Here is a 25847-nt window from a genome sequence, read left to right on the forward strand (position 1 = left end):
AAGCAAAAAATTTTTAAAATTAATAAACCGGGAGTTGGGCGGTAGCGCAGCGGGTTAAGCGCAGGTGGCGCAAAGCGCAAGGACTGGTGTAAGGATCCTGGTTCAAGCCCCCAGCTCCCCACCTGTAGGGGAGTCGCTTCACAGGCGGTGAAGCAGGTCTGCAGGTGTCTGTCTTTCTCTCCCCCTCTCTGTCTTGCCCTCCTCTCTCCATTTCTCTCTATCCTATCCAACAACGATGACAACAATAATAACTACAACAATAAAACAAGGGCAACGAAAGGGAATAAATATAATAAATAAATATAATAATAATAATAAACCATCCATTAGAGAATGAGGCCTCTCTCCAGCAAGATTGGAAGGTCACACCCAACTAGCCTGGCTGCCCACATAATGGGCAAAGGCATCGGAAGGGCTGCTCACCATACCGTAGCCCAGAGCAACCAGGGACTAAGTTCCTAAGTTCTGTGATAGAAAGGTTCACCTCCCACCACCACCACCACCCCCCGAAAAAAAAGCCCTAGAGGAGGCTGTCATCTCAAAATGCAAGGCAAGACTGGAGCTTTGGAAAGCAAGTGTTATCCGCAGCTATCCAGCGCTGGGCATGCCGTACACGGCCCTGGCTTGATGTAAGACCTCTGGCAGTTAGTGTGATGTGAATTGTGTAAGGCAGGTGTGCAGGGTGAGTCACCTGGATGGACACATGTCTGGGAGGGCAGGCCCCGCTTCTGAGACCTGCCAAACGTTCACTGGCAGAAGAGAGGCCCTGCTTTCTGCAGGGCTGCACTGCCCTCAGCAGTTCCTACAGAGATCAGCACGGCTGGGGTGGAGGGTGGCAGGAACTTAAGCTTCCATGCACAAAATGGGCACAGTCAGCCTGCCTCCCAGACCCACTTCATGCTCTTCAGCTGGACACGTGTGTGTGTGTGTGTGTGTGTGTGTGTGAAGGCCAGCTTTTCTTTTTTTTTAATTACCTTTTATTGATTGGCTAGAGATAGAAATCGAGAGGGGAGGGAGGGACAGAGAGAGTAAGAGACAGAGAGACACTTGCAGCCCTGCTTCACCACTTGCGAAGCTTTCCCCCTGCAGGTGGGGACTGGGAGCTCGAACCTGGGTCCTTGCGCGCTGTAACGTGTGTGTTCAACCATGTGCGCCATCGCCTGGCCACGAAGGCCAGCTTTTCAACCAAGCAAGCCACAGGGGTGTAGCAGGTATCTGCTTGTGGATACACGGACGTGTGTACGATCCATTATTTTGAGAATTGCTCTCTTGAAAATGAGTGATTGAAAGACCAATGACTGTGCACTCGCTTAAGCATACCTGTTACCATGCAGAAAGACCTGGGTTCGAGCCCCTGGTCCCCACCTGCAGGGAAGAAGCTTCAGGAATGGTAAATCAAGTCTGCAGGTGGCTGTCTCTCAACCTATCTCCCCCTCCCCTCTCAATTTCTCTCTGTTCTATCAAAGAAAAGAAAATGAAAGAAGAGAAAGGAAGGGAAGGGAAGAATGGAAGTGAAGGGAAGAGAGTCTGTTATTTATTGTTCTTATGCACTTCTGCAAAATAACAGGCCCACCTTTACAAAACCAGATTGAACTGAAAAATAGAAATTGGGTTGCGGTGGGGGAAAGCAGCTCTTTCCAGCTGTGTGTCATTTGTGAAGACTTCATACCTTGTCTGATTAATTTTAAGTTTGTATTTTTGGCCTGTGAACTGACATGGATTCTAAAGGTTTCTGATATCCAGCCATGTCACACCCCAACATTTCCTGTTTTCTGTTTCTTTTTCTTTTTTGCCTGAAATTAAGGAGTCAGACTGTCTTCTGAAACCATCCAAACTGGAAAATACTCTGTAGACTTAAACAGAAATTCCCAGCGTGACTAGGCCTGCACAGACCTCATGAGTGAGTACTGTTCTTCCAAACATCCGATGGTCTCAGAGAAGCCCAGAAAAGGCTGTCATCAGAGAATGCTTCAGCCTAGGCATCTGAAACTCATCACTTTAAAACTTTCTTGGGAGTCAGGTGGTAGTGCAGCAGGTTAAGCGCAGTTGGCGCAAGCGCAAGGATCGGCTTAAGGATCCCGGTTCGAGCCCCCGGCTCCCCACCTGTAAGGGAGTCGCTTCACAGGCAGTGAAGCAGGTCTGCAGGTGTCTGTCTTTCTCTTCCATTTTTTGTCTTCCCCTCCTCTCTCCATTTCTCTCTGTCCTATTCAACAACAATAACATGAATAACAACAACAATAATAACTACAACGATAAAACAAGGGCAACAAAAGGGAATAAATAAATAAAATATTTTTTAAAAAAACTTTCTTAAGGCTGGGGAGACAAAAAACTTCCATGCCTGAGATTCCAAGAGCTCAAATTTAATGCCCAGCACCACAAAGCCTGAGCTGAGCAGGGCTCTAGTCTTTGTGTCTTCCTCTCTGTAATTCTTCATCACTTGTAAATTTTTCCCCTGCAGGTGGATATCAGGGGCTTGAACCCCAGTCCTTATGCACAGTCACATATGCATTTTACTAGGTGTACCACTGCCCTGCCCCTGCCCTTGATGTTTTTCTTTCTTTTTTTAATATTTTATTTATTTTTTATTGGATAGAGACAGAGAGAAACTGAGAAGAGGGGGGGATAGAGAGGGACAGACACAGAGAGACACCTGCAGCCCTGCATCACTATTAGTGAAGCTTTTCCCCCTATAGGAGGGGACTAGAGGCTTGAACCAGATCCTTGCACACTGTAACCTGTGCGCTTAACCAGGTGCACCACTGCCTGCCCCTGCCCCTCCCCCCTTTCCCCTCCCCCCTTCCCTCCCCCCTTCCCCTCCCCCCTTCCCCCTTCCCCCAGCACTGCTCAGCTCTGGCTTATGATGGGGCAGGGAATTGAACCTGGGACTTTGGAGCCTCAGGCATGTGAGTCTCTGCATAATCATTAAGCTATCTACCCCTCGATGTTTTTCTATTTGAAATATCCAGGGGGCTGGGCGATAGCACAGCAGGTTAAGCGCATAATGGCACAAAGCGCAAGGACCTGCTGAAGGATCCCGGTTCGAGCCCCCGGCTCCCCACCTGCAGGGAAGTCCCTTCACAGGTGGTGAAGCAGGTCTGCAGGTGTCTGTCTTCCTCTCCCCCTTTCTGTCTTCCCCTCCTCTCTCCATTTCTCTCTGTCCTTTTTTTTAATTTTTATTTTATCTATTTATTCCCTTTTGTTGCCCTTGTTGTTTTATTGTTGTTGTTGTTGGATAGGACAGAGAGAAATGGAGAGAGGAGGGGAAGACAGGGGGAGAGAAAGACAGACACCTGTAGACCTGCTTCACCGCCTGGGAAGCGACTCCCCTGCAGGTGGGGAGCCGGGGGCTCGAACCCGGGATCCTTACGCCGGTCCCTGCGCTTTGCGCCACCTGCGCTTAACCCGCTGAGCTTACAGCCCGACTCCCCATTTCTCTCTGTCCTATCCCGCAGCAACAAGAGCAACAACAATAAGAACAAGGGCAACAAAAAATGGGGGAAAATGGCCTTTAAGAGCAGTGGATTCGTAGTTCAGGTACCAACCCCCAGCGCTAACCCTGGCGGCGAAAAAAGAAAAAAGAAAGAAACAGCGTCCCCGATGGACTAGTCTACTTGTCCATGAATCCACCATTCTGTTTGCGCCGTATCTTCCCGCACAGAGCAATTATTTCTTTTCAGTCTAGTACTCTAGAGCTCAAGAAAACAATGCTGTTATTTTAGAGATAAAGGCTGAGGAGACAGCATAATGGTTCTGCCAAAGACTTTCCTGCCTGAGGCTGCAAAGTCCCACGTTCAATCCCCAGTACCACCATCAGCCAGAGCTCTCTGTGTATTTTTCTCTGTCATTAAAAATATAAAATAAGGGAGTCGGGCGGTAGCGCAGCGGGTTAAGCGCATGTGGCGCAAAGCACAAGGACCGGCGTAAGGATCCCGGGTTCGAGCCCCCGGCTCCCCACCTGCAGGGGAGTCGCTTCACGGGCGGTGAAGCAGGTCTGCAGGTGTCTGTCTTTCTCTCCCCCTCTCTGTCTCTCCCTCCTCTCTCCATTTCTCTCTGTCCTATCTAACAACGATGACAGCAATAACAACAACAGTAATAACAACAACAACAATAAAAAGACAACAAGGGCAACCAAAGGGAAATATAAATAAATAAGAGATAAATCAACTAAGGTTAGAATCCAGGTGTATACCTGCATACCGTGTGATCTGTTTCATACAATAAAACTAGTTTTCACATACCCACTCTCCACAAAACCACAAACAAACAAAAAAACAAACTTAAATCCCAGGGTGGAGTCTGAAAAAAAAAAAAAAAGAATGTCAACCTATCCACACCCAGGCCACACCCCCCAACAGTTTGGGCCACGCCCACCCACCAAAGTGGACACGCCCCCTCCTCTGTATGGCTCCGTCGTGGCCACGCCCTTCCAGTGCCCTTCCTCCTCGACCGCCGGGGCCCCGCCCCTCCCCGCCGTCGCGTAAGTGACGTCACGACTCCTGACCAATAGGCTGCGACGCCGGGAATTTAAACCCAAACTGCGGGCGCCCACGGCCAAGGCGCGGGGCAGGGACGGCGATGGCGGAGGAGGGAGCGGTGGCTGTGTGCGTGCGGGTGCGACCGCTCAACAGCAGGTAGAGGGCGCCTCCCGCGGCCCCGGAGGGAGGCGGAGGTTGGCCCCGGCCCGCTGGCGCCGCCGAGATCCCCGCTGCCCGGTTCCCGCACCCCCGGCTGGCCGCCCGGGGCTCCCCGCGCCTCGTCCTCCTGGCCGGGCCCCCCGAGCTCCCCGCGGCCCCTGCGGTCGGTCACCTGTCGGCGCCGGCGGGGTCCCGAGTCTCCGTGGGTGTTGCCCGGCCTGGGCACAGCAGGGTCGGGAAGCCGGTGCGGCGGCCTCGGAGGGGTGACAGACAGACAGACAGACAGACAGACAGACGGGTCCCGCGGAGGCAAGTGCGGCCCTCGGCATCGCTGGCCCTTGGCCGCCTCGCGGGAAACGGACACCTGCGGAACGGGGCCGGGGCCGGGGCCGGGGCCGGGGCGGGGGAAGCCTCTTGAGGGTGGCTAGGGATGGAGGGGGTGTCATCATGATGAAGAGAATAAAAGCCTTTTTATTACTGTTATTATTATTATTACTTTAAATTTATTTCTAAAAAGGAAACCCTGGGGCGGAGGGTAGAGAGCAGAACGGTTCTGCAAAGTATCTTTTGGTGCCTGAGGCTCCCAAGTCCCAGGTTCAGTCCCCACCCACCCACCCACCCCCCAGCACCATAAGCCAGAGCTGAGCAGGGCTCTGGTTAAAAATAATAAATAAAAGAGAAAAAGAGAGGGGCGGGATAGCGCAGCCGGTTAAGCGCAGGTGTCCCAAAGCACAAGGCCCGGCGTAAAGATCCCAGTTCGAGCCCCCGGCTCCTCACCTGCTGGAGGGGGGGGGTCTTCCCAGGCGGTGAAGCAGGTCTGCAGGTGTCTGTCTTTCTCTCCCCTTCTCTGTCTCTCCCTCCTCTCTCCATTTCTCGCTGTCCTATCCAATAACGACATCAACAACAACAGTAATAACTACAACAAGGACAACAAAAAGGGAATAAATAAATAAATGTTTTAAATTAAAAAAAAGAGGGGCCGGGTGGTGGCGCACCTGGTTGAGCGCACATGTTACAGCGCACAAGGACCCAGCTTCAAGCCCCCGGTCCCCACCTGCAGGGGGAAAAGCTTCAGGAGTGGTGAAGCAGGGCTGCAGCTGTGTCTCTGTCTCTCTCCCTCTCTCTGTCCCCCTCTCAGTTTCTGGCTGTCTCTATCCAAAAACTAAAGAAAAGAAAAACACAAAAGCCATAGGTGGTCCAGGAGGTGGCGCAGTGGATAAAGCAGGAGGTCCTGAGTTCGATCCCCAGCAGCACATGTACCAGAGTGATGTCTGGTTCTTTCTCTCTCTCCTCCTATCTTTCTCATTAGTAAATAAATAAAAACCACGGGATAAGAGGGGGACAATTCCCACCGCCAGAACTCCATATCCATCCCCTCCCAATAGCTTTCCTATTCATATATATGTGTGTGTATATACATCAATATTTATTTACTTATTTCCTTTTTGTTGCCCTTGTTTTTTTATTGTTGTAGTTATTGTTGTTGTTACTGATGTCGTTGTTGTTGGATAGGATAGAGAGAAATGGAGGGAGGAGGGGAAGACAGAGGGGGAGAGAAAGACAGACACCTGCAGACCTGCTTCACCACCTGTGAAACGACTCCCCTGCAGGTGGGGAGCCGGGGGCTGGAACCCGGATCCTTATGCCGGTCCTTGTGCTTTGCACCACCTGCGCTTAACCCGTTGCAGCCGCCGGATTCTGTATCCCTCTGGGAGCATGGACCCAGGGTCATTATGGGGAGCAGGAAGTGGAAGCTCTGGCTTCTGTAGGGGTTTTGCATATGCAAAGAGACTCTCAAGCCTGAGGCCCTGCAAGCCCCAGGTTCAGTCCCCAGCACCACCAGCAGCCAAGCAGAGCCGGGCTCTGGAATAAAGGAGAGAGAGGATAGCACTCCTGCTTTGCCACAGGTGCACGCCCCCCCCCCCCCCATCAGAAGAGGTCTGGGTGCTGCGCGACCGTCACCCTCTGCCCACCTCCCTCCCTGCCTGATGATGGGTGGGGGAAAGAGGGACACGCTTTGGGTCTTTGGAGAATTTCAGATTTTTTGGTCCTCCCCCCCAAGACTTTACAGATGAAGGATGTGATGGGAGATGCATTTGGAACTGGTCTCAGCTGTTGCGACCCAGTAGGGGCCAGGGAAATAGTTTGCAGGGGGGAGGGGGAGGGGCAGGAGGACACGGGGTGGGGGGGGGGGCAGCCGCAGTGCTGACTCCTCAGGGTGGGTGGACCCTGCGCCCCTCTGATGTGGGAGTTCCCTCCAACGCCCAAGATGGTCCACAGGGGCCGGAAAAGAGCTCACCTGGGTGGTGCGCTGCTTTATAACCTGTGCGGCCCAGGTGTGTGCCCAGCCCCGCCGCACTGGGGGAAGCTCTGTTGCTGTGGCCTTGGTGTCTGCCTTTCTGCCTGTCTCTCTTTATATATATATATATATATTACAATTATTTATTTATTGGATAGAGACAGCCAGAAATCTAGAGGGAAAGGGGGCATAGAGAGGCAGAGAGAGACACCTGCAGCACTGCTTCTCCACTCGCAGGGCTTTCCCCCTGCAGGTGGGGACCCGGGACTCAAACCTGGGTCCTTTGGCGCTGTAACAGGTGCACTCAATGAGCTGCGCCACCACCTGGCCTCTTCCCCCTCCCCCCCCCACCTAAACATCTACAAGATGAAATCTCTTATCTGCTTTGTAATGTGGCTTCTGTGAGCAGTGAATCCTAAAGGCCGTTTTTCAAAATTCTTTTAGAGAAGAAGCTCTGGGAGAAGACACCCAGGTTTACTGGAAAACTGACAATAATGTTATTTATCAAGCGGACGGGAGTAAATCTTTCAACTTTGGTAAGCTTGTAAGACCAAAAAGTTTTCACTTAACTGTTGTCCTATCAAGAGTACAAAAGGCTTATCACTAAACAATACTGAACTGCAACTAAAGGTTAGACTAAGGCTTTTGTAAACTGCCTCAGGCAGAACCTTAAAGTGTTTATTCATCGTGAATGGTATGTAAATCATAAACAGATATTTAAAACATAGTACCTTGTGGCACAAAGTAGAATATTCTTTTGTTCACTGGTATATTTATATTAATACTAATCAATAATATTACTTTTATTAAACTTGATGTCAGGTTATCTTGTAGGATCATTGAGGTTGGTGCATCTTTTCCATAATTTTTTTTTTTTTGAGAAAATCCACTCAAAAGTAATGGTGAAGATATTCTGTGTCTTTGAAACACAACAGCTGGGGGGGGGGGAGGCGGCAGGTTGGGCAGTAGCGCAGCGGGTTAAGCGCAGGTGGTGCAAAGCTCAAGGACCGGTACAAGGGTCCCTGTTCGAGCCCCCGGCTCCCCACCTGCAGGGGAGTCGCTTCACAGGCGGTGAAGCAGGTCTGCAGGTGTCTGTCTTTCTCTCCCCCTCTCTGTCTTCCCCTCCTCTCTCCATTTCTCTCTGTCCTATCCAACAATGATAACATCAATAACAACAATAAAACAAGGACAATAAAAGGAAAAATAATAATAAATAAATAAAAACATTTTTTAAAAAAACCACAACAGCTGGGACCTGGCAGCTTCTGTGGACATTATAAACATGGTGGGAAGAAAGACTGAAGCCGTCCACACCACCTGTGGTGCCCTGAGGGTTGTAGAGCTGTTTGCGGGGGTCTGATGAGTCCCTATTGGAAGTGCTGCCTCCCGCCGCGACAGGCCCTGCTGGGCGGACGTGCTGTGCTGCCTTCCCTCTGCCATGTCTCCAGTGCTGCCACAGTGCCTTCATTGCTGCTCGGTCTCTGAGCCGGCCCACCCCCAGCCAGCTGCCGGTGCCCAGTGACGCTTGAGTTTCACTTGGCGCCCGCTCGCAGAGCGCTTGGTGCCTGCATCTTTGGGCTTAGAGCCACCTGAGCTTCCTTGCTGGACGCCTCACAAACGTGCAAACTCTCGGCTCCTACCACTCGTCGCATTCCCTGAGTATTAGCTGGGTGTCCATGCGGGCCAGTGTCTACCTAGCTCAGGGTCAAGTGGCAGAACCTGGAGGTCAGCACATGCAGCCGCCATGCCCTGCCGTCTCTAAGAAGCACACGGGTGAGCAGGCTTGTACCCTTTCTGTGTAAGGACCTGCTCATTTTACCCTAGTGGCAAGTGTTTTCACAGCACCAGTAGATTGACGAGGACATTATAACCTCATGATTTTACTTCTTTAGGTAGTTACTAGTTCAGGATGAAGACAGTGGATTTCTCTGCTTTAACTTCTGTTTGTTCTTTTCTTGTTGTTAAGATCGTGTCTTTAACAGCAGTGAAACAACTAAGCATGTCTATGAAGAAATAGCAGTGCCCATCATAGACTCCGCCATCCAAGGCTACAATGGTTGGTACCCACCGCAGAGGCAGAGTCCTCTGCCGCCCAGTCACGTGGTGGTGAAGCGTGCTGCCCGCCGCTTTCTGACGGCCCTGCGCGTTGTTTTCGCAGGAACTATATTTGCCTACGGGCAGACCGCTTCAGGAAAGACGTACACGATGATGGGCTCAAAGGATTATTTGGGAGTAATACCCAGGGCGATTCACGACATTTTCCAGAAAATCAAGAAGGTGAGTGCGTCGCTAGACCTCAGTCACTTGGGAGGTGGGAGGTACAAGTAATAGGGCTACTGTGATGGGGAGAAGCTGCTTTTACAGTTCCCTTAGTTTTCATGCGGAGAGAAGGAAGCATAGATTTCTTTTTTGAGAGAGAGAGTTTTATATTTTATATATTTATTTACATGGAAAAAAAGAGATTGGGAGCATCACTCAGGCATAGGCAGTGCTGGCTATCAAACTCAGGACCTCATGCTTTCAAGTTCAATACTCTAGCCACTGCACTACCTCCTGAGGCCACTGGGTTAACTCCCCATCCCAACTTCCTTTGTGTTTTTGCCTCCAGGTTATTTCTGGGACTTAGTGCCTGCACTACCAATCCACTGCTCCTAGAGGCTATTTTTTTTCCCTTTTGTTGCCCTTGTTGTTTGTCGTTGTTGCTGTCGTTGTTGTTGTTGTTGTTGGATAGGACAGAGAAAAATGGAGAGAGGAGGGGAAGACAGAGGGGGAGAGAAAGACAGACACCTGCAGACCTGCTTCACCGCCTGGGAAGCGACTCCCCTGCAGGTGGGCTTAACCCGCTGCGCCACAGCCCAGCCCCCCAAACTTCCTTTTTAAAAGTTTGACGTTCTTTTCTTTTCCTCGAACCTTGAAAATTGAATATGCCCTCCCAAGAGTGGACATTACGGAACAGGAAAATCTTATCTTTTTTTATGTTGACTTACAGTATTGTAAGGTTTTAGGGCCGTAGTTTTACGTGTGTGTGTGTGTGTGTGTGTGTGTGTGTGTGTGTGTAGACAGATCACTGTCCCTACCACCAATGCTTAGGAACGGGAAGATGTTGACAGAATACCCTTGCCCACACCTTTAACAACTGGTGGCGATTATAGAGCAGGGAAAAGTGGTAGCTGGAGTGATGTGGAAGCAGAATAGCAGCTGGATCAAGACTTGGTTTTTGATTGGCTTTTTCATTGCTGCCATAATCCCTGTTGGCAGGTTTCATCTTGAGCTTAGAAAGCTGGGCGCGGGTGTTCTCTCGTTCTGAAGTGCTCTATTCTCATGACCTGAATTGTGAAGCTTTTCTGCTTGTGCTTATAGTCAGGCGAGAACCACAGCAGTTTGTCTTGGTTTTCTTCCCAAAGAACATCTAAAGGTTCAGCCTTGACACATAAGCCTTGTGTGTGAGGTCTGCACGGCTGGGGCACCTCTCAAGTGCTCCTGTGTTTTCTCCTTTCAGTTTCCTGACAGGGAGTTTCTGTTACGTGTGTCTTACATGGAGATATACAACGATACCATCACGGACCTGCTCTGTGACACTCTGAAGATGAAGCCCTTGATAATCCGGGAAGACTTCAACGTGAGTGCGGAGGGAAGGGGGCGGCTCTGCAGAGACGTGTGGTCAGGGGCCGGGGCCTAGCTTGCCTGGGAGAGAAGACACCTAGTGCTGTGTCAGGTTCTGGGTTCGAGGCCCAGCACCACATGGGAGCACCTTGGATAGCACAGAGGGCAACTTCATGAGTGGTGGAGTGGTGCCACGGTGTCTTTCTTCTCTGTGTGTCTCTTCCCTCTGTCTCTGAAACTAAAAGAGCAGGCAGAGTGGGCCCAGGAGCCCCACTCGGCACAACGGTAAGTAAATAAATACTTGCTGAGGGCGCTGTGCTTCCACACTGACTTCTTGTAAGTTGTGTTTTTGGTTTCTAAAGCATCTTTGTTTCTGAGGTCTGTTTCCTTGAGCATGTGGAGACTGAGAGCTGTGTGTAGTGATAAATGTTGGCAGCTCTGTCTGGGCAGGAGTATCAGATGTGTCTCACTGTAGGAAATAGGCTGTGAGTTTGATCATTTTCGTTGTCTTTTATACAGAGTAATGGACTTTAAGTCATGTCTGTTTTTCTGATTCCCCTACTTAAACTATTCCAGAGGAACGTGTATGTGTCTGATCTCACGGAAGAGGTGGTTTACACATCTGAAATGGCTTTGAAATGCATCACAAAGGGAGAAAGTAAGTCTTGATGCTGCTACCTCTTTAAGCCCCTGGTAAAAACTGTCCCACTGGGGAGTCGGGCGGTAGCGCAGTGGGGTAAGTACAGGTGGCGCGAAGCGCAAAGACCAGCATCAGGATCCTGGTTCGATCCCCCGCTCCCCACCTACAGGGGAGTCACTTCACAGGCGGTGAAGCAGGTCTGCAGGTGTCTATCTTTCTCTCCTCCTCTCTGTCTTCCCCTCCCTCTCTCCATTTCTGTCTGTCCTATCTAACAACAGTGACATCAATAACAACAACAATAACTACAACAATAAAAAAACAAGGGCAACAAAAGGGAAAATAAATAAATATTAAAAAATAAAAACCTGTCCCACTGGACGTGCTTAGGCTTCAAATCATACTTTGTGCTCTTAAACTAAAAGGCTAACTTTTTTTTTTTTTTTTTTTTTTGCAGAGAACAGACATTACGGTGCCACCAAAATGAATCAAAGAAGCAGCCGGTCACACACCATATTTAGGATGGTAGGTAATTCTCTGCTTCATCTTTCTCAGTATGCACTAACTTGTTCTCACAAGCTGCCTCTTGCGCCTAGATTTTGGAAAGCAGAGAGAAAGGAGAGCCTTCTAATTGTGATGGATCTGTCAAAGTGTCCCACTTGGTAAGTAGAGAGCCGCCTGGGAAGTATCCTGTGTGAGCCAAGCAGAGTTGAAGCCCCCACCTCCACCCCATTTTCACTGGGGCTTGGTGTCTGTACAACATCGTTCCCTGTGGGGTCCCCCCCACCCCTTTCTCCCTGTTGTGTCTGCCTCCTCACAACAGACACATGCAAGGACACGAGCTGGGGCTGTCCTTGGCCGTCCCTCCTGAGGAAGCCGTGGGGTGCTCTCCTGCCTTTAGATCGAAAGGCATCTCAGAATTTGCATTGTAGGGTTTGTGTGATAATCACTTTGTCTCAACTAGTAAAAAAAAAAAAAAAAATGAGACTTGTGCAGTTGACAAAAGCCCCATTTCTGTTCACTCTCTTGGTGGAGCCACTTGGCAGAGGCCACAGCTGGCAGCACAGGGCAGGGAGAGGCAGCCAGTTGGTGCCCGGAGGCAGGAATGACATTTGCTGTGTGTGCTATGAACTCGGAGCCCCATGAGAGAAAGAGCAAGTGCAGGCAGAGTGGGCCTCCGAAGGAGCCGGACGGCAAGACAGACGGGACTGGGGTGAGAGGCGGCCAGGTGGGTGTCACAGTTGGGCCTCCCCATGTCCAGTTGGCTCTAAAGGTTCACATCCCTCTGTCTTACAGAACTTGGTTGATCTCGCAGGCAGTGAGCGAGCTGCCCAGACTGGAGCGGAAGGTAATGGAAACTCGTGAAGTCCTGTGCTCTGAGTGTCCTCCTGTCCTACAGAATAGGGTGCCAGCGGGCCTGTCAGAAGCCAGTAAAGCGGTGGAGGCTGTCGTTAGACATTGTTAACGTGCAAAGAGCACCTGTATCGGGTCATCACTGGGCTCTAAGGCATCAGTAAAGCCTGAAACTAGGCTGGAGAAATAGCTCAGCGGGTAAAGCACAAGACTTCTGTGCTGCCCACAGCCCCCAGTGCCACATGTACCAGGTGGGGGCACTGAGCCCTCTGGAGAAATAGCTCAGGGGGTAAAGCTCAAGACTTCTGTGCTGCCCACAGCCCCCAGTGCCACATGTACCAGGTGGGGGCACTGAGCCCTCTGGCTCCTACAGTGGTTGGTTGGTTGGTTGGTTGTGTTAAGGGACTTGCTTAATAACCAAGGCGACTGAAGCCAAGGTGGGTGAAGGAAGGAAGCAGTTTACCTGCGGCTTTGACGGCATGGTGAGGGAGGATAGGTTATTCAGAGCAGGGCCCTGGGCAGGGACAGGCACTAGCTGAATGGAACCTGGATGTGGGGAGAGTGCCTCATGGTTGAATCATGGGAGCGTGTGAACATTTAAAAAGAAAGAGTAGAATAAGACCGTTCTTGCTGTAAGTTTGTAGTTGCCTGAGCTTGATAGTTTGGAAAACAGGTGTGAGCCGTGTCAGTCGATGGGCTTCCCCCCCCACCCGGTTTGGCTTTTTCTTCCTGTTTGACTTGGGGGGGGGGGCGGGGGGCACTAGTTCTGCCAGGGATGTTCCATGGGCCAGGATGGAGTCCAGAGCCTGGCCGTGACTCTGCTAGGAAGCTTGCCCTCTAGCAGACGACTCGGGTTCAGTGCTTGCTGTTTGTCTCACAAACCCAGGTGTCCGGCTTAAAGAAGGCTGTAACATCAACCGGAGCTTGTTCATCTTGGGACAGGTGATCAAGAAACTTAGCGATGGACAAGCGGGGTGAGTTCATCCCCTTGTCACTGACAACTCGGGTTTGCTGCCCACCAGGTAGAAGACACTAACCCTTCTTAAAAATAATGATTGATGATTGAGAGAAGGGGCACCAGAGCATATCTGGTGCCAGGGATTGAACCTGGGACCTCTCAGAGAAGAGTCATAGGCTTTACCTATTGTGCTACTTCCCGTGTCATGAAAATATTAACGTTTCAGTGGAGAGTAAATGTACCGCTTCCTTCCGCTGAGCGGCTTTTGTGGTTCTGAGAGCGTGCGTTACACAGTACCGCCGTCTGCTGGACTGACTTTCTGTTTTCAGTATGCAATGGCTAGTGGTTCAGACCTGCTGTGCGTGCGCGCACACGTGTGTGTGTGTGTGTGTGTGTGTGTGTGTAAATGGACTGATTTTAAAAATGGGCTAGCCCAAGGCCCTCACACCAGCTGCTTTTATTAACCCAACTCCTTTCTTCCCAAACTCTTTCGTCGTCAAGCGGTTTCATAAACTACCGAGACAGCAAGCTGACACGGATCCTCCAGAACTCCTTAGGAGGAAACGCAAAGACGCGCATCATCTGCACCATCACGCCTGTGTCTTACGATGAATCCCTCACCACGCTCCAGGTGAGCTTGCCTTTGGTCTCAGTCAGTGTGGGGCGGGACCCCACAGGAGTCAGGCAGAGCGTATGTGCTTGGCCCGAGTGCATCAGGGCCCACCGTATAGAGGCCTGCTCCTCACAGCGTGGCTCACGCTCAGTCTCTGCTGCGTCGCCGCATCCAGCACTGTCTGGCTGACGTCCACTTGCTCTACTTTTCTTTAGCTCGGTGTTTAAAAGCTTGATGTTGGGCCAAGGAGCTAGCTCAGCTGGGAACAGGCCTGCCATCCCACAAGTAAGGCCCAGCTTCAAGCTCCGGCCTGCACTGCTCCGGGGGCAGCTCCGGTGCTGTGTGGTGTCTCGGTGTCTCTCTGTGTCCCTGAAAAAGAGCGGTGACGCTCTGGTGATGATGGCAGATAGGCCTGATCTGTTTTAATAGTCAACTTTCTGTTAGTCCCGTCGTCGAAAAGCTGTTATCCTTTCCAGCAAATAGAAGGTGACCCCCAAAATGTGTGTGTGTTTAGCAAAATAATCCTTAAATTCCCACAGCCAGTGGTCACCTGCCTTTGTTCTAAAATTGTGACCTACTTTTCCTCTTTAGAAGGAAAAATGAGGAATGTCAGTGGGCAGCTGTTGTCATGGTGAAGTCAGTATTTTTTAAAAAATATTTCTTTCTTTTTTTTTTGCCCTTGTTTTTATTGTTGTTGTATTTGTTGTTGTTATTGGTGTCATCGTTGTTGGATAGAACAGAGAGAAATGGAGAGAGGAGGGGAAGACAAGAGAGGGGGAGAGAAAGACAGACACCTGCAGACCTGCTTCACCGCCTGTGAAGCGACTCCCCTGCAGGTGGGGAGCCGGGGCTCGAACTGAGATCTTGATTGCCAGTCCTTGGCGCTTTGTGCCACGTGCGCTTAACCCACTGAGCTACCGCCCAACTCCCGAAGTCAGTATTAATGGTTACCTCTGTGTGCCTACTTCAGGTGTTTTTCTCCCCCTCTCCTTATTTTTGTTAAAGACTTATTTTATAGAGAATCGAAACACATAAAAAGATATATATCCCAAAATCAGCCAACCCCTCTCTAAGACCTTCAGAGAACTGTGGTTAACTCTGGGGCGGGGATGGGGCTGGTGGTTGAGGGCCACAGAACTTTGGTGGCGGGACTGGTGTGTGACCGCATCCCTATCGGGACCTTGTAAATCACTAGTGAGAACTTTTAAATTATATAGACATATATACATACATAATTATATATACATACATGATACCAGGCTTGAGCATGGCCCCCTGAGGGTTCAGACTCACAAACCCTGTGCTCCGGCATGCCCAGCTAATTCCCTACTGCCCGACTTTCTTGTGATGCTTGGGCTCTGAGCCCAGTGCTTTAAGTAGCGTTGAGCACTGGCTCAAAGTGCCGTGAGGCGCATACAGACAGACTGGGGTCCCTGGCTTCTCCGGGAACATGAGCCCTGTTTTCTGTGGCGTGGGAGGCACCCCACTGGGCAGTGAGGTCTGCCGAGTGTGACTCCTGACGTTGCATGTGCCAGTGTGAACTGCCGGCTCTTCCTCTCGTGTCAATAAAGACACAATGAAGTCCTGTCTTTTAACACGACTGTCTTGGAATAGTGGCTAGTTGCTAATAGTCAGGGCAGACTCAAAGGAGAGAGACCTGCTTGTGACGGGGGAGCAGAGCTTCAGCGTAACAGGTGTATTTGCCCCGGACCTGGGGGGGGCAGTCCCACAGGCCAGTGCCCCAAGTCGTGTGTTCAGACCTGCTCACAAGGCATGCCCCCCCGCGCCCTTCCAGAAACTGGCAGCCAGTTCTGTTGCAGCAACACCAGACTGTGTGCTCCAAAATATTTCTTTTTTAATAATAATAATAATGAAGAGGACCTGAACCCTGTTCAGCTCTGACATGAGGTAGTACCAGGAACTGAACCTGTGACCTCTGAGGTCTTGGGTAAGCAGTTCTGGAATGCTTCTACCGTGCTGTCTCCAGAGCGACACATTTCAAAATGCTCAGCCAACTGCAAGAATGTTGATCTTTTTTGGTAACACTTGCTGACAGGAGGCTGAAACCCTGTCCGTGAGAGCAACGCTTGCTTGAGTGCTGACCCAGCCCCTGTGTTTCCCCAGTTTGCCAGCACAGCCAAGCACATGAAGAACACTCCCTACGTCAACGAGGTGTCCAGCGACGAAGCTCTCCTGAAGCGCTACAGGAAGGAAATCATGGACCTGAAGAAGCAGTTAGAGGAGGTATGTGGCCACCTGCTGCTGTGGGGACCCGGGGCACGGGGGACAGAGACCGGCCGACCCCACCGCCCCGGTCCTGCACCACCACGGCAGCCGGTTGTCCGCTGAGCTGAGATGAAATCCCCCCTCAGGCATTTCCTTTACGTCATTTACCGTAAAGCCGAAAGGTTTGGCTTCTTAAGTTACTGTAGATTTGGGTCTCCATTTTCAAAGGGCAGATCAGTCATTACAATCCCATAGGAAATGTGGTTCGCACAGGAGGGGCCGTGGGCAGCAGCTCCCGCTTTCTGCTGCCAGGCATCGGGAATTCCGCAGACCCGAGTTACAGTCTGATAACTATAGCGGGGACTCGGTGCAGCCGCACCACTGCTGAGCCTCCCTCTCAGTCTTGCTGTTCGCTGGTCTTTTCAGACCAGAGCGAGAAGCTCAAATGGGGTCTTACTGGAAGGGGTATGCCTTTGCCCTTTGAGGCCTCTGCCTTTCCTGACCTCTGCCTACAAGGTGCTCTCAGACTTGCTGACAGTGCTGCGTCCACCTCGTTAGGATCCTCACTCAGTGCTGTGTGAGACATGCTACTTGACTGACTAGTGTGAGCATCCCTTGGTTGTAACAATGTTATTGTCACTCTGCAGGTGTGTGTGTGGGGGGGGGCTGTTTTACCTCCCCTAAGATGGAATTCCTCTTAACGCACCTACAAACTTACATCCTAGTCACTTGAGCTATTGTCAAAGTCTTTAAACTCGACCCACACTTGTCATGAACGTAATTCAGTTTATATTCTGTAGGTTTCTTTAGAGACTCGGGCCCAGGCAATGGAAAAAGACCAACTAGCCCAACTTTTGGAAGAGAAAGATTTGCTTCAAAAAGTGCAGAATGAGAAAATCCAAAACTTAACACAGATGCTGGTGACCTCCTCTTCTCTCACCTCACAGCAAGAGCTAAAGGTAAGTTTGGGCTGACTAGTGTTTTATTTTTATTTATTTTTAAGCTTTTATTTGTAAAAGGGAGACACTGACAAAACCGTAGGATAAGAGGGGTACAACTCCACATAATTCCCTCCACCGGAACTCCGTATCCCCTCCCCTCCCCTGACAGCTTTCCTGTTCTTTATCCCTCTGGGAGCGTGGACCCAGGGTCACTGTGGGATGCAGAAGGTGGAAGGTCTGGCTTCTCTAATGGCTTCCCCGCTGAACATGGGCGTCGGCAGGTGGATCCACACTCCCAGCCTGTCTCTCTCTTTCCCTAGTGGGGCAGGGCTCTGGGGAAGTGGGGCTCCAGGACACATGGTGGGTCATCTGCCCAGGAAAGTCCAGGTTGGTGTCATGGTAGCATCTGGAACCTGGTGGCTGAAAAAGAGTTAAGATAGGAAGCAGAGCAAATTGTTGACTAACTATGAACATGAAGGCAAGAATATTGCCGATGGAGATTTGCGGTCTCCATTATGGAAAAAGCTAGTAGGTCTATCTTAGGTGTATTCCTATTTATTTATTTTTAACCAGAGCACTGTTCAGTTCTGGTTTATGGTGCTGGGGGATGGAACTTGGGACTTCGGAGCTTCAGTTATGAAAGTCTTCTTGCATAACCATTATGCTATCTACCCCTGTACATTATCTTTATTTTATTAGAGAGAAATTGAGGGGGAAGGAGACAGAGAGATACCTGCAGCCCTGCTTCACTACTTGTGAAGTCTACCCCCTGCAGATGGGTACTGAAGGTCGAACCCAAGTCCCTATGCACGGCAGCATGTGCGCATAACCAGCTGCGCCACCATCTGGCCCCGCTTTACTCATTTTTAAAAAATATTTATAGAGGGGGTCGGGCGGTAGCGCAGCGGGTTAGGTGCACATGGCGCAGAGTGCAAGGAGCGGCTCAATGATCCCGGTTCGAGCCCCCGGCTTCCCACCTACAAGGGAGTCGCTTCACAGGCGGTGAAGCAAGTCTGCAGGTGTCTATTTTTCTCTCGCCCTCTCTGTCTTCCCTTCCCCTCTCCATTTCTCTCTGTCCTATCCAACAACGAACGACATCAACTACAACAATAATAACCACAACAAGGCTAAAACAAGGGCAACAAAAGGGGGAAAAATGGCCTCCAGGAGCAGTGGATTTGTGGTGCAGGCACTGAGCCCCAGCAATAACCCTGGAGGCAAAAACTATATATATTGATTTATTGAATAGAGACAGAAGTTGAGAGGGGCAAGGGAGATAGAGTAGGGGAGAGACAGACACCTGCAGCCCTGCTTCTCCACTTGCAAGGCTTGCCCCCCCTGTAGGTGGGGCCCAGGGACTTGAACCCGGCCCTTGTACACTATGATGTGAGCGTTTAACCAGGTGCGCCCCCTCCTGGCCCCCTTATTGATTTTTGTAACTGGCTCAATATTGGTTTATAGTATTACAAGATTGTATTACTAGATTCTAGAGTAGAGCTTCACACCTATTTTTCTTGTGCGTCAAACTCACCTCAGCCCCACCATCATCGTTCCTGTGCCCCTCCACTTGAGCTGAAATTGAAGTGACTGTCAGTTACAAAGCGAGACATTGCTTCTCCTCTGAAAGATATTCAAGAACCTCTAGTGTATTTGGCCTTTCCTCCACAGTTCCTGAGAGTGTTGTGAACTAGGCTCCTTCACTCCCTGTCTACAGGTCCTAACTTAAGAAGCCTAGGTGACACTTAAGGAGTTGATCTGCAGTATGATTTTTATGAAATGAATGAGGTGATCAGGAGCCAGAGGTAGAGCCGTGAACTTCCATGTCTGAGGCCCCAGAAGCCCCAGATCCCATCACTGCCACCACCTCATGCCAGAGCTAGCAGTACTCTGCCCTCTCTAGTCATCCTCCATATGAAAAATGTATTAGAGTAGGGGCCAGGCGTTGGTGCAGCGGGTTAAGCGCACATGGTGTGAAGCACAAGGGCCGGCTTACGGATGCCGGTTCGAGTCCCCGGCTCCCCACCTGCAGAGGGTTGCTTCACAGGTGGTGAAGCAGGTCTGCAGGTGTCTGTCTTTCTCTCCTCCTCTGTCTTCCCCTCCTCTCTCCATTTCTCTCTGTCCTATCCAACAACAATGACATCAGTAACAATAATAATAAAGCAACAATGGCAACAAAAGGGAAAAAATAGCCTCTAGGAGCAGTGGATTCATAGTGTAGGCACCACTCAGTCCCAATGGAGACAAAAGAAAGAAAGAAAGAAAGAGAGAAAGAAAGAAAGAAAGAAATTGAGAAAGAGAGAAAGGAAGAAAAATGTACTAGGGAAGAATATTTAAATAATTTTCCTCAAACTTAAGGAGAGGCAGGTTAGCACGGATTTTAACACTTAGAATCTGTTTCCTCGTCTTAGAATGTCCTTAGACCAGTAAGATACTAAGCTGAGCCTAATAAAGACTCTTGTCAGGTCAGCAGCATGCCTCACCTGGTAGTGCCTGTGCAGGACCCAGGTTCAAGTCCTACCCCCACTGTGGACTCTGTCTTCCTTCTTCTCTGCCTCTCTTTCTGAAAATGTTAGCTTGAACAGTAAAGCCCTGGTGATGGCCAGAGAAAGAAGAAGAACTCTGCGTAGCCAAAAGTCTTAATTATGGGAACATGGTTCCTTTGTTTCCTGAATGGGCTAACTCGGAAGTAATTTTGATCTTTTTTCCTTTAGGCTAAAAAAAAGCGAAGAGTCACGTGGTGCGTTGGCAAAATTAACAAAATGAAGGACTCAAACTACATGAGTGAATTCAGCATGCCGGCGAACGTGGCCACGAGGACTCACAGAGCCACCCTGTCTTCAGTGGGCGAGATCGATGAGTGTGAGTGAGCGCTGCCTCCGCTACCCTGCGAGCGCGCCTGCAGAGAGGGAGCCCACGGTCAGACACGTGGGAATGCAGCGAGTGTGCACGCCTGAGAAGTGATCACTGTGAAGGCAGACACGTGGAAGGGGAGAAATAGGTGCTCTGGGACTTCCAGATCCCTTAGCCGCTCTGCTCTGTGGTTGAAGCCCAGGAGACGCCTTTAGTTTTGTTCTAGTCCTTACCCAGCTAAAGCATGCCAGGTTAATCATGTCCACACACCACCACTGCCAAATCTTGAAGGACTCACTGGCCCACAGGAATCCCTTGCAAAGCCTTGTCTCCCACGCTATAACCCCCTTTCCAAGGGAATTTAAAGGGCTGCTACGGGAGTCGGGCAGTAGCACAGTGGGTTAAGTGCACGTGGAGCAAAGCGCAAAGACCGGCGTAAGGATCCCGGTTTGAGCCCCCGGCTCCCCGCCTGCAGGGTAGGTGAAGCAGGTCTGCAGGTGTCTGTCTTTCTCTCCCTCTCTGTCTTCCCTTCCTCTCTCCATTTCTCTCTGTCCTATCCAACAACGACGACATCAATAACTACAACAGTAATAACTACTACAATAACACAAGGGCAACAAAAGGGAATAAATAAAATATTAGGACAAAAAAGTATTTAAAGGCCTGCTACAGCGATCCAAATCCATTTCAGGACTTTCCCTTCTGAATCTTGTATTAAGGTCCCTGAACTTTACTGCCAGTTTTGACAAGTGTCTGGCGTCACACCTGTTGCTGTGTGTTCATGGCCTTCATGCAGTGAGCACGTCAGCTTCTTTGAGCTCCCCCTTAGTGAGAGGGCGTTCAGCAGTCTCACTGACTTCTGGGAAATTGCTCAAGGCGCCAATGGCTTTGTTTGTCTCCTCTGACTCTAGCTCTGTGCTCAGAGGCAGATGTTTTCAGTAGCACTCTGGACTCCCTGGCTGATGTCGAGTGGAACCCGGCAACGAAGCTGCTGAGCCAGGTAAGCTGAGACCACTTCACCCTGGAGTTTACTTGCTGTAGGCGTTTGTGGTGTCACACAAGCACAAAGATCTGAGCTCACTGATAACAGTAAATGTGAGGGCTGGGGAGACAGCTCTGCATACTCGAGCACCAGCTTGCATACCTGAGACCCCTGGTGTCCCACGTTCAATCCTTGCTGCCACCATACGCCAGTGCTGAGCAGTGCTGCGCTCTCTAATGGAAACCATCTCTGAGACACGTGTTCACTGAAGGTAACCCCAGGAGCGCAAGCAGGATGCATCTGAAGCATCTAGTAGAAGGAACAGGGAGGGTGCAGTCACCCAGCAGCCTTGGGAACTGAAAGTGAACGTGAACGAGCTCTTCTGAAGCGGGTTCGCTTGGCTGCTTGTGACCCAGGTTCAGGCCTGGCCCCCACTACACCAGATGAAGCTTTGAGCTCTGGTCTTGTCTCTGTCTCTGTCTGTCTCTCAAAGTGAAACCCTAGTGATGGCAAAACATTAAAAAGTAAAGTGAAGAATGCAGTTGTGGACACAGTATATTAAGTTCATTAGAGTCTGTCTACTCTTCAGGCTACTGACTACTGGTGTTAAAAGAACTAAAATTCTATTTTTTTTAAATGTGTTTTTTTAAGGAAAATGCCATTATAATTCTGGAGTAAAATACAGTGTTTCTCTGTCTCTCCGTTCCCCCTCCTTTCACTCTAGTAAAAGGAATAATGAAACAAGTAAATATAATCTTTAAAAAGAAACACACTGAGGGTCAGACAAGTAGGGAATTAAGGTGTGGACAGTATTTAAGAGACGCAAGGACTTACGGCTTGGTGGGTGTCCAGGGTAACCGTTGTGCTCGGCCAGCCAGGCTTAGCCCAGGTGTGTGTTTGCATGAGTTACTGGCTCACCAAAACGGAGACCCTCTGTTTAACTTTGGGTTAAGCTAGACCCTTTGGAGCAAAGTGGCCTCAGCCACCAGGTGATCCAGCTGACACTGTCTGACCCACATCTCAGCTCAGGGAGCAGCGGCTATAGGGCTTGGATTCTCTCTAACACGAAAACCTGATTCTGCTGTTATAACAACAGGAAACTTTAGAAAGCGAGTTGAGCTCACTTCGCGCTAACTATGATAACCTGGTGTTAGACTATGAGGAACTGCGGAGAGAGCGGGAAGAAATGGAGTCGAAATTGAAAGAAAAGAAAGACTTGGATGAATTTGAGGCTCTTGAAAAGAGAGTTGAAAAGGACCAAGAGGTAAGAGCTTTGGGAATGTGAGACTCTGGAACCACACTCTGAAAAGGGTGTTGCTCCCTTAAAGAGGCAGTGACGTGTGCAGCCATGCTCCGTGTGCGGCCGTGCTCCATGTGCACAGTTGAGAGCCTCAAGGAGTCAGCCGCGTAGGGCATCCTAAGAAACTACCAGATCCCACTGGCTTCACTCATGCTGTAGCTCAAGCATGGAACTACCTGCAGGGCGATGTGAAGGTTTGTCCTTTCGGGAGTTTGTCGTGGGGAAATGATGGCGGATGTGCGAGTGTTTGGCTCAGTGAGCAGACCAGCGTGCACTGTCCTGAGTAGCTGAGTGTTTCCTGTGTGGGGACTGCAGATCCGAGGGTCGATTTCTGCTATGAAACGTGCTCCTCGGTGTCTAGATATCAGTGCAGAAGCTCGGTGACTGTGAGGAGTTGGCAAACGCAGAACTCGGGGTGACCGTTAGAAAGAAACACAGTGCTTGAGATTCCTAAGCACGTGTTAGGCCTCACAGACTTTGGGGCCTGAGATACTGTCTCAAAACATCAAGAGATTTCTTAGCGTGAGAGCACCATGCAGGTGGAGTGGTGCTGGGGTGTCTCTCCCTCCCTCCCCTCCTCCTCTTTCTCCCTCTCTGTAAAATGAAGAGTGGACAGTCTGATTTCACTCATGTAAGGCCCTGAGTTCATTACCTGTGCAGCAACCATTGAAAAAATAAAATAAAATAAAATAAAATGTTGTTCCGCCTGCTGGAAATAAGTTAAAATCAGGAGCTCCTTACAAAGCAGTGAATTAACTTTTGATCCTCACACCTAAGACAGTGTGCTTGCTGTTCTATATGAGAAGGGAAACTATTTTTCCCAAATAACATCTTTTTTAGTTTGCACTGTTTGCCTCTTTCTTAGTGGTTAAAATTAAAAGCATAGAAGACAGCCAGTTTTAAGTTAGGACCAATACAGATGTCTAAAGCCTGGCTGTGGCGTGAAAGACAGAAAATCATAAGTGACAAATTTGACTTGCATTGTGTTTACTTGTTTTATAAAGCTTTTTGTTTTGAGATTTATCAGGGAGAGGGAGAGACCGAGACCAGAGCACTACTCAGCAGGGATTGAAACGGCCTTGAGGCGTGCACATGCCCCGTGCTCTACCCGCCGGGCTCTCTAGCCTTCATGCCTTTTCCTCCTAACGCAGGAGAGCCAGCACTAGCATTGGTCTGTACTCTAGAGCTAGTTAGGACTGCACACTCAGAAGGCGGCATCATGACAAGATGCCGACTCCATAACGCCCATGTCCTGTTACTCTTGAAGGACTCGTGAGGAGTCTGCAGTGCTAAGGGGAATCCGTCTTGTCTTAGAGTTTGCTACTCTGAGCACAAAACTAACCCTCCAAGCAGAGAGCTTCTGGTATTCAAGTCTTTAATGCTAGAGCTAGTTTGATACCAAGGAAATTTTAACAGAAATAATCTCCAGGACAGGTCCTGGAACAGGATGGCAGAGGACCTAGTGGAGGTTGTATTGTTATGGGGAAAACTGGTAAATGTTATGCGTGTATAAACTGTTGTATTTACTGTTGACTGTAAAGCATTAATTCCCCCCAATAAATGAAATACTGTCGGGTGGGAGGAGATAGCTTAATGGTTATGCAAACAAGACTGTCATGCCTGAGGCTCCAAAGTCCCAGATTCAATCCCCTGCACCACCATAAACCAGAGCTGAGCAGAGCTCTAAAAAAAAAAAAAAAAAAAAAAATCTAGCCTTCTGAGACAAACCGTGTGGAGCGGAGCCATCCGTCCCTGTGTGGCCAGCTCTGACAGGCAGTAGCAGTGTTGTGAAGGCAGCAGGAGCACCCGCCCCATCCAAACCCAAGTCCCAAATCAGGACTCAGGTCCCCCCGTGCCAGTGCAGAACTGCAGGGAGAGTCCTGGGAGGAAGACAGTCAGGGACGGCGGCTGAGTGCCTCTCTGCGCTCACCTTCCCCGGCACGAAAGCACAAAGCTGGGTGAAGTGTGTGCAGCTCGGATCCGAGAAGTCTGTCTGCTCTGTGCTGGTTTGCGTCTGTAAAGGCTGCAGCTTGATGAACAGAGATCACCGAGACTTGGGTCACATGGAGGCTCTTCCTGTCGGCTGCTTTGGTGTGGGTGACTTTGGGACTCGTGTTCATTTGGTTTGGGGATTGTGCTTCTCTCTGTTCTACTTTGTAAACAATGAGACACACTGCAGCAGTGATTGGAGCCTTGATCTCGGGAACCTGGCTGCGATTCTCGGGCAGTGATGGATGAATGCTTTTAATACTTTTTTTTTTTTTTTTTGCTTTATTAACTATTGGTTTGCTCTGTTGCCTGTTCACATGCTTTTTCAGATGCAACTAATTCATGAAATTTCCAACTTAAAGAATTTAGTTAAACATGCAGAAGTGTATAACCAAGATCTTGAGGTGAGCGATCATATTGGTCTTTCTACTGATGAAACTGTAAAATATAAACTGTATGTTGAAAAAGTCGTGGTCCCCCCCCAAGATTAACTTATTGAATTTGACTTCCAATGTGATTCTCTTTGGTGGCAGAAGTGAAATCCAACTAATGTCCCTGTCTGATTCTTCTAGAACGAGCTCAGTTCTAAAATAGAGCTGCTTAAGGAAAAGGAGGAGCAGATCGAGAAGCTCATGGCCTCTCAGAAGTCGGAAAGCAGGAAAGCAGAGCTCTCGGAATCCTCGGTAAAGACCGGTCAGTTCAGCTGTGCCATCGGGCGGACATTTGGGGCGCTGGTGGCACGGTGACCCAGGTCCTCTAGCACTTGCTTGAGTTGAGCCTGCGGTGCCCAGCGTGGCCCTGGCTGCTTTCCTCCCGCGTCTCCTTTGACCCTGGGAGGCGGGGCGTCTGGTCATTGTCTTAGCGGTAGAGAACCACCCATGAGTTATTGGGAATGTCTTCTTCCAGTCTGGGGTGGGGGGCTTCCTGCAGGTGCAGCTCCGCCACTCCTGGTAAGGGAGGAGAGACGGGGTGGGGGGAGAGACAGAGACCTCATAGTAAGGCCCCACTGCTGGGGCTAAGTCCAAGTCTTTGTGTGTGGAGAACTGTGTGCTCCACCAATGATCTCTCTTGCGCCTGAGGATTTCAATGTTGAGTGAACAGAAGTAACTTAGAGCTTTAGTAAGTGTAAAAAAAAACCCATTTTCAGTTCTTTTCAGTCACTTTAGCCATGTATGCAGAAACACATGGTCAGGGTCTTGAGGTGAACACTTGGCTTAGTCTTGAGAGGGAAGGACAGCTATCAAACGGGTATCACAAAACTGGACAAGCATTTCTCAGATTTTATTTTTTCCAGAGGCCTGATCAGCTCTGGCTTAAGATGGTGCTGGGGACTGAACCAGGGACTTGGGAGCCTCAGGCAGGAGAGTCTCTTTGCAGAACCACTGTGCTGTCTTAACACCAATACAGTTCTCAAATTTCATTGATGCGTGCTTAGGTATTCTGATAATTTTAGTAACTG

At 49.9% G+C, this 25847-nt stretch overlaps 1 protein-coding gene across 1 annotated transcript in view; it reads left to right on the forward strand.

The window, feature by feature from the left end:
• Positions 1 to 4025: 4025 nt before the first annotated feature.
• Positions 4026 to 25847, forward strand: part of CENPE (centromere protein E) — a 54054-nt gene continuing 32232 nt past the window's right edge. Inside the window, exons 1-18 of the mRNA XM_060172388.1 lie at positions 4026 to 4634; positions 7381 to 7472; positions 8903 to 8992; positions 9095 to 9213; positions 10436 to 10555; positions 11116 to 11197; positions 11634 to 11701; positions 11773 to 11838; positions 12473 to 12524; positions 13416 to 13503; positions 13989 to 14118; positions 16225 to 16344; positions 17127 to 17285; positions 19979 to 20126; positions 21029 to 21117; positions 22196 to 22363; positions 24718 to 24792; positions 24961 to 25071. Of these exons, the coding sequence (XP_060028371.1) occupies positions 4579 to 4634; positions 7381 to 7472; positions 8903 to 8992; positions 9095 to 9213; positions 10436 to 10555; positions 11116 to 11197; positions 11634 to 11701; positions 11773 to 11838; positions 12473 to 12524; positions 13416 to 13503; positions 13989 to 14118; positions 16225 to 16344; positions 17127 to 17285; positions 19979 to 20126; positions 21029 to 21117; positions 22196 to 22363; positions 24718 to 24792; positions 24961 to 25071 (1833 nt within the window). The 5' untranslated portion in view covers positions 4026 to 4578. The remainder of the gene's footprint in view (positions 4635 to 7380; positions 7473 to 8902; positions 8993 to 9094; positions 9214 to 10435; positions 10556 to 11115; positions 11198 to 11633; positions 11702 to 11772; positions 11839 to 12472; positions 12525 to 13415; positions 13504 to 13988; positions 14119 to 16224; positions 16345 to 17126; positions 17286 to 19978; positions 20127 to 21028; positions 21118 to 22195; positions 22364 to 24717; positions 24793 to 24960; positions 25072 to 25847) is intronic.

Source organism: Erinaceus europaeus, chromosome 2, assembly GCF_950295315.1.
Source record: "Erinaceus europaeus chromosome 2, mEriEur2.1, whole genome shotgun sequence".
NCBI classification, from domain to species: domain Eukaryota; kingdom Metazoa; phylum Chordata; class Mammalia; order Eulipotyphla; family Erinaceidae; genus Erinaceus; species Erinaceus europaeus.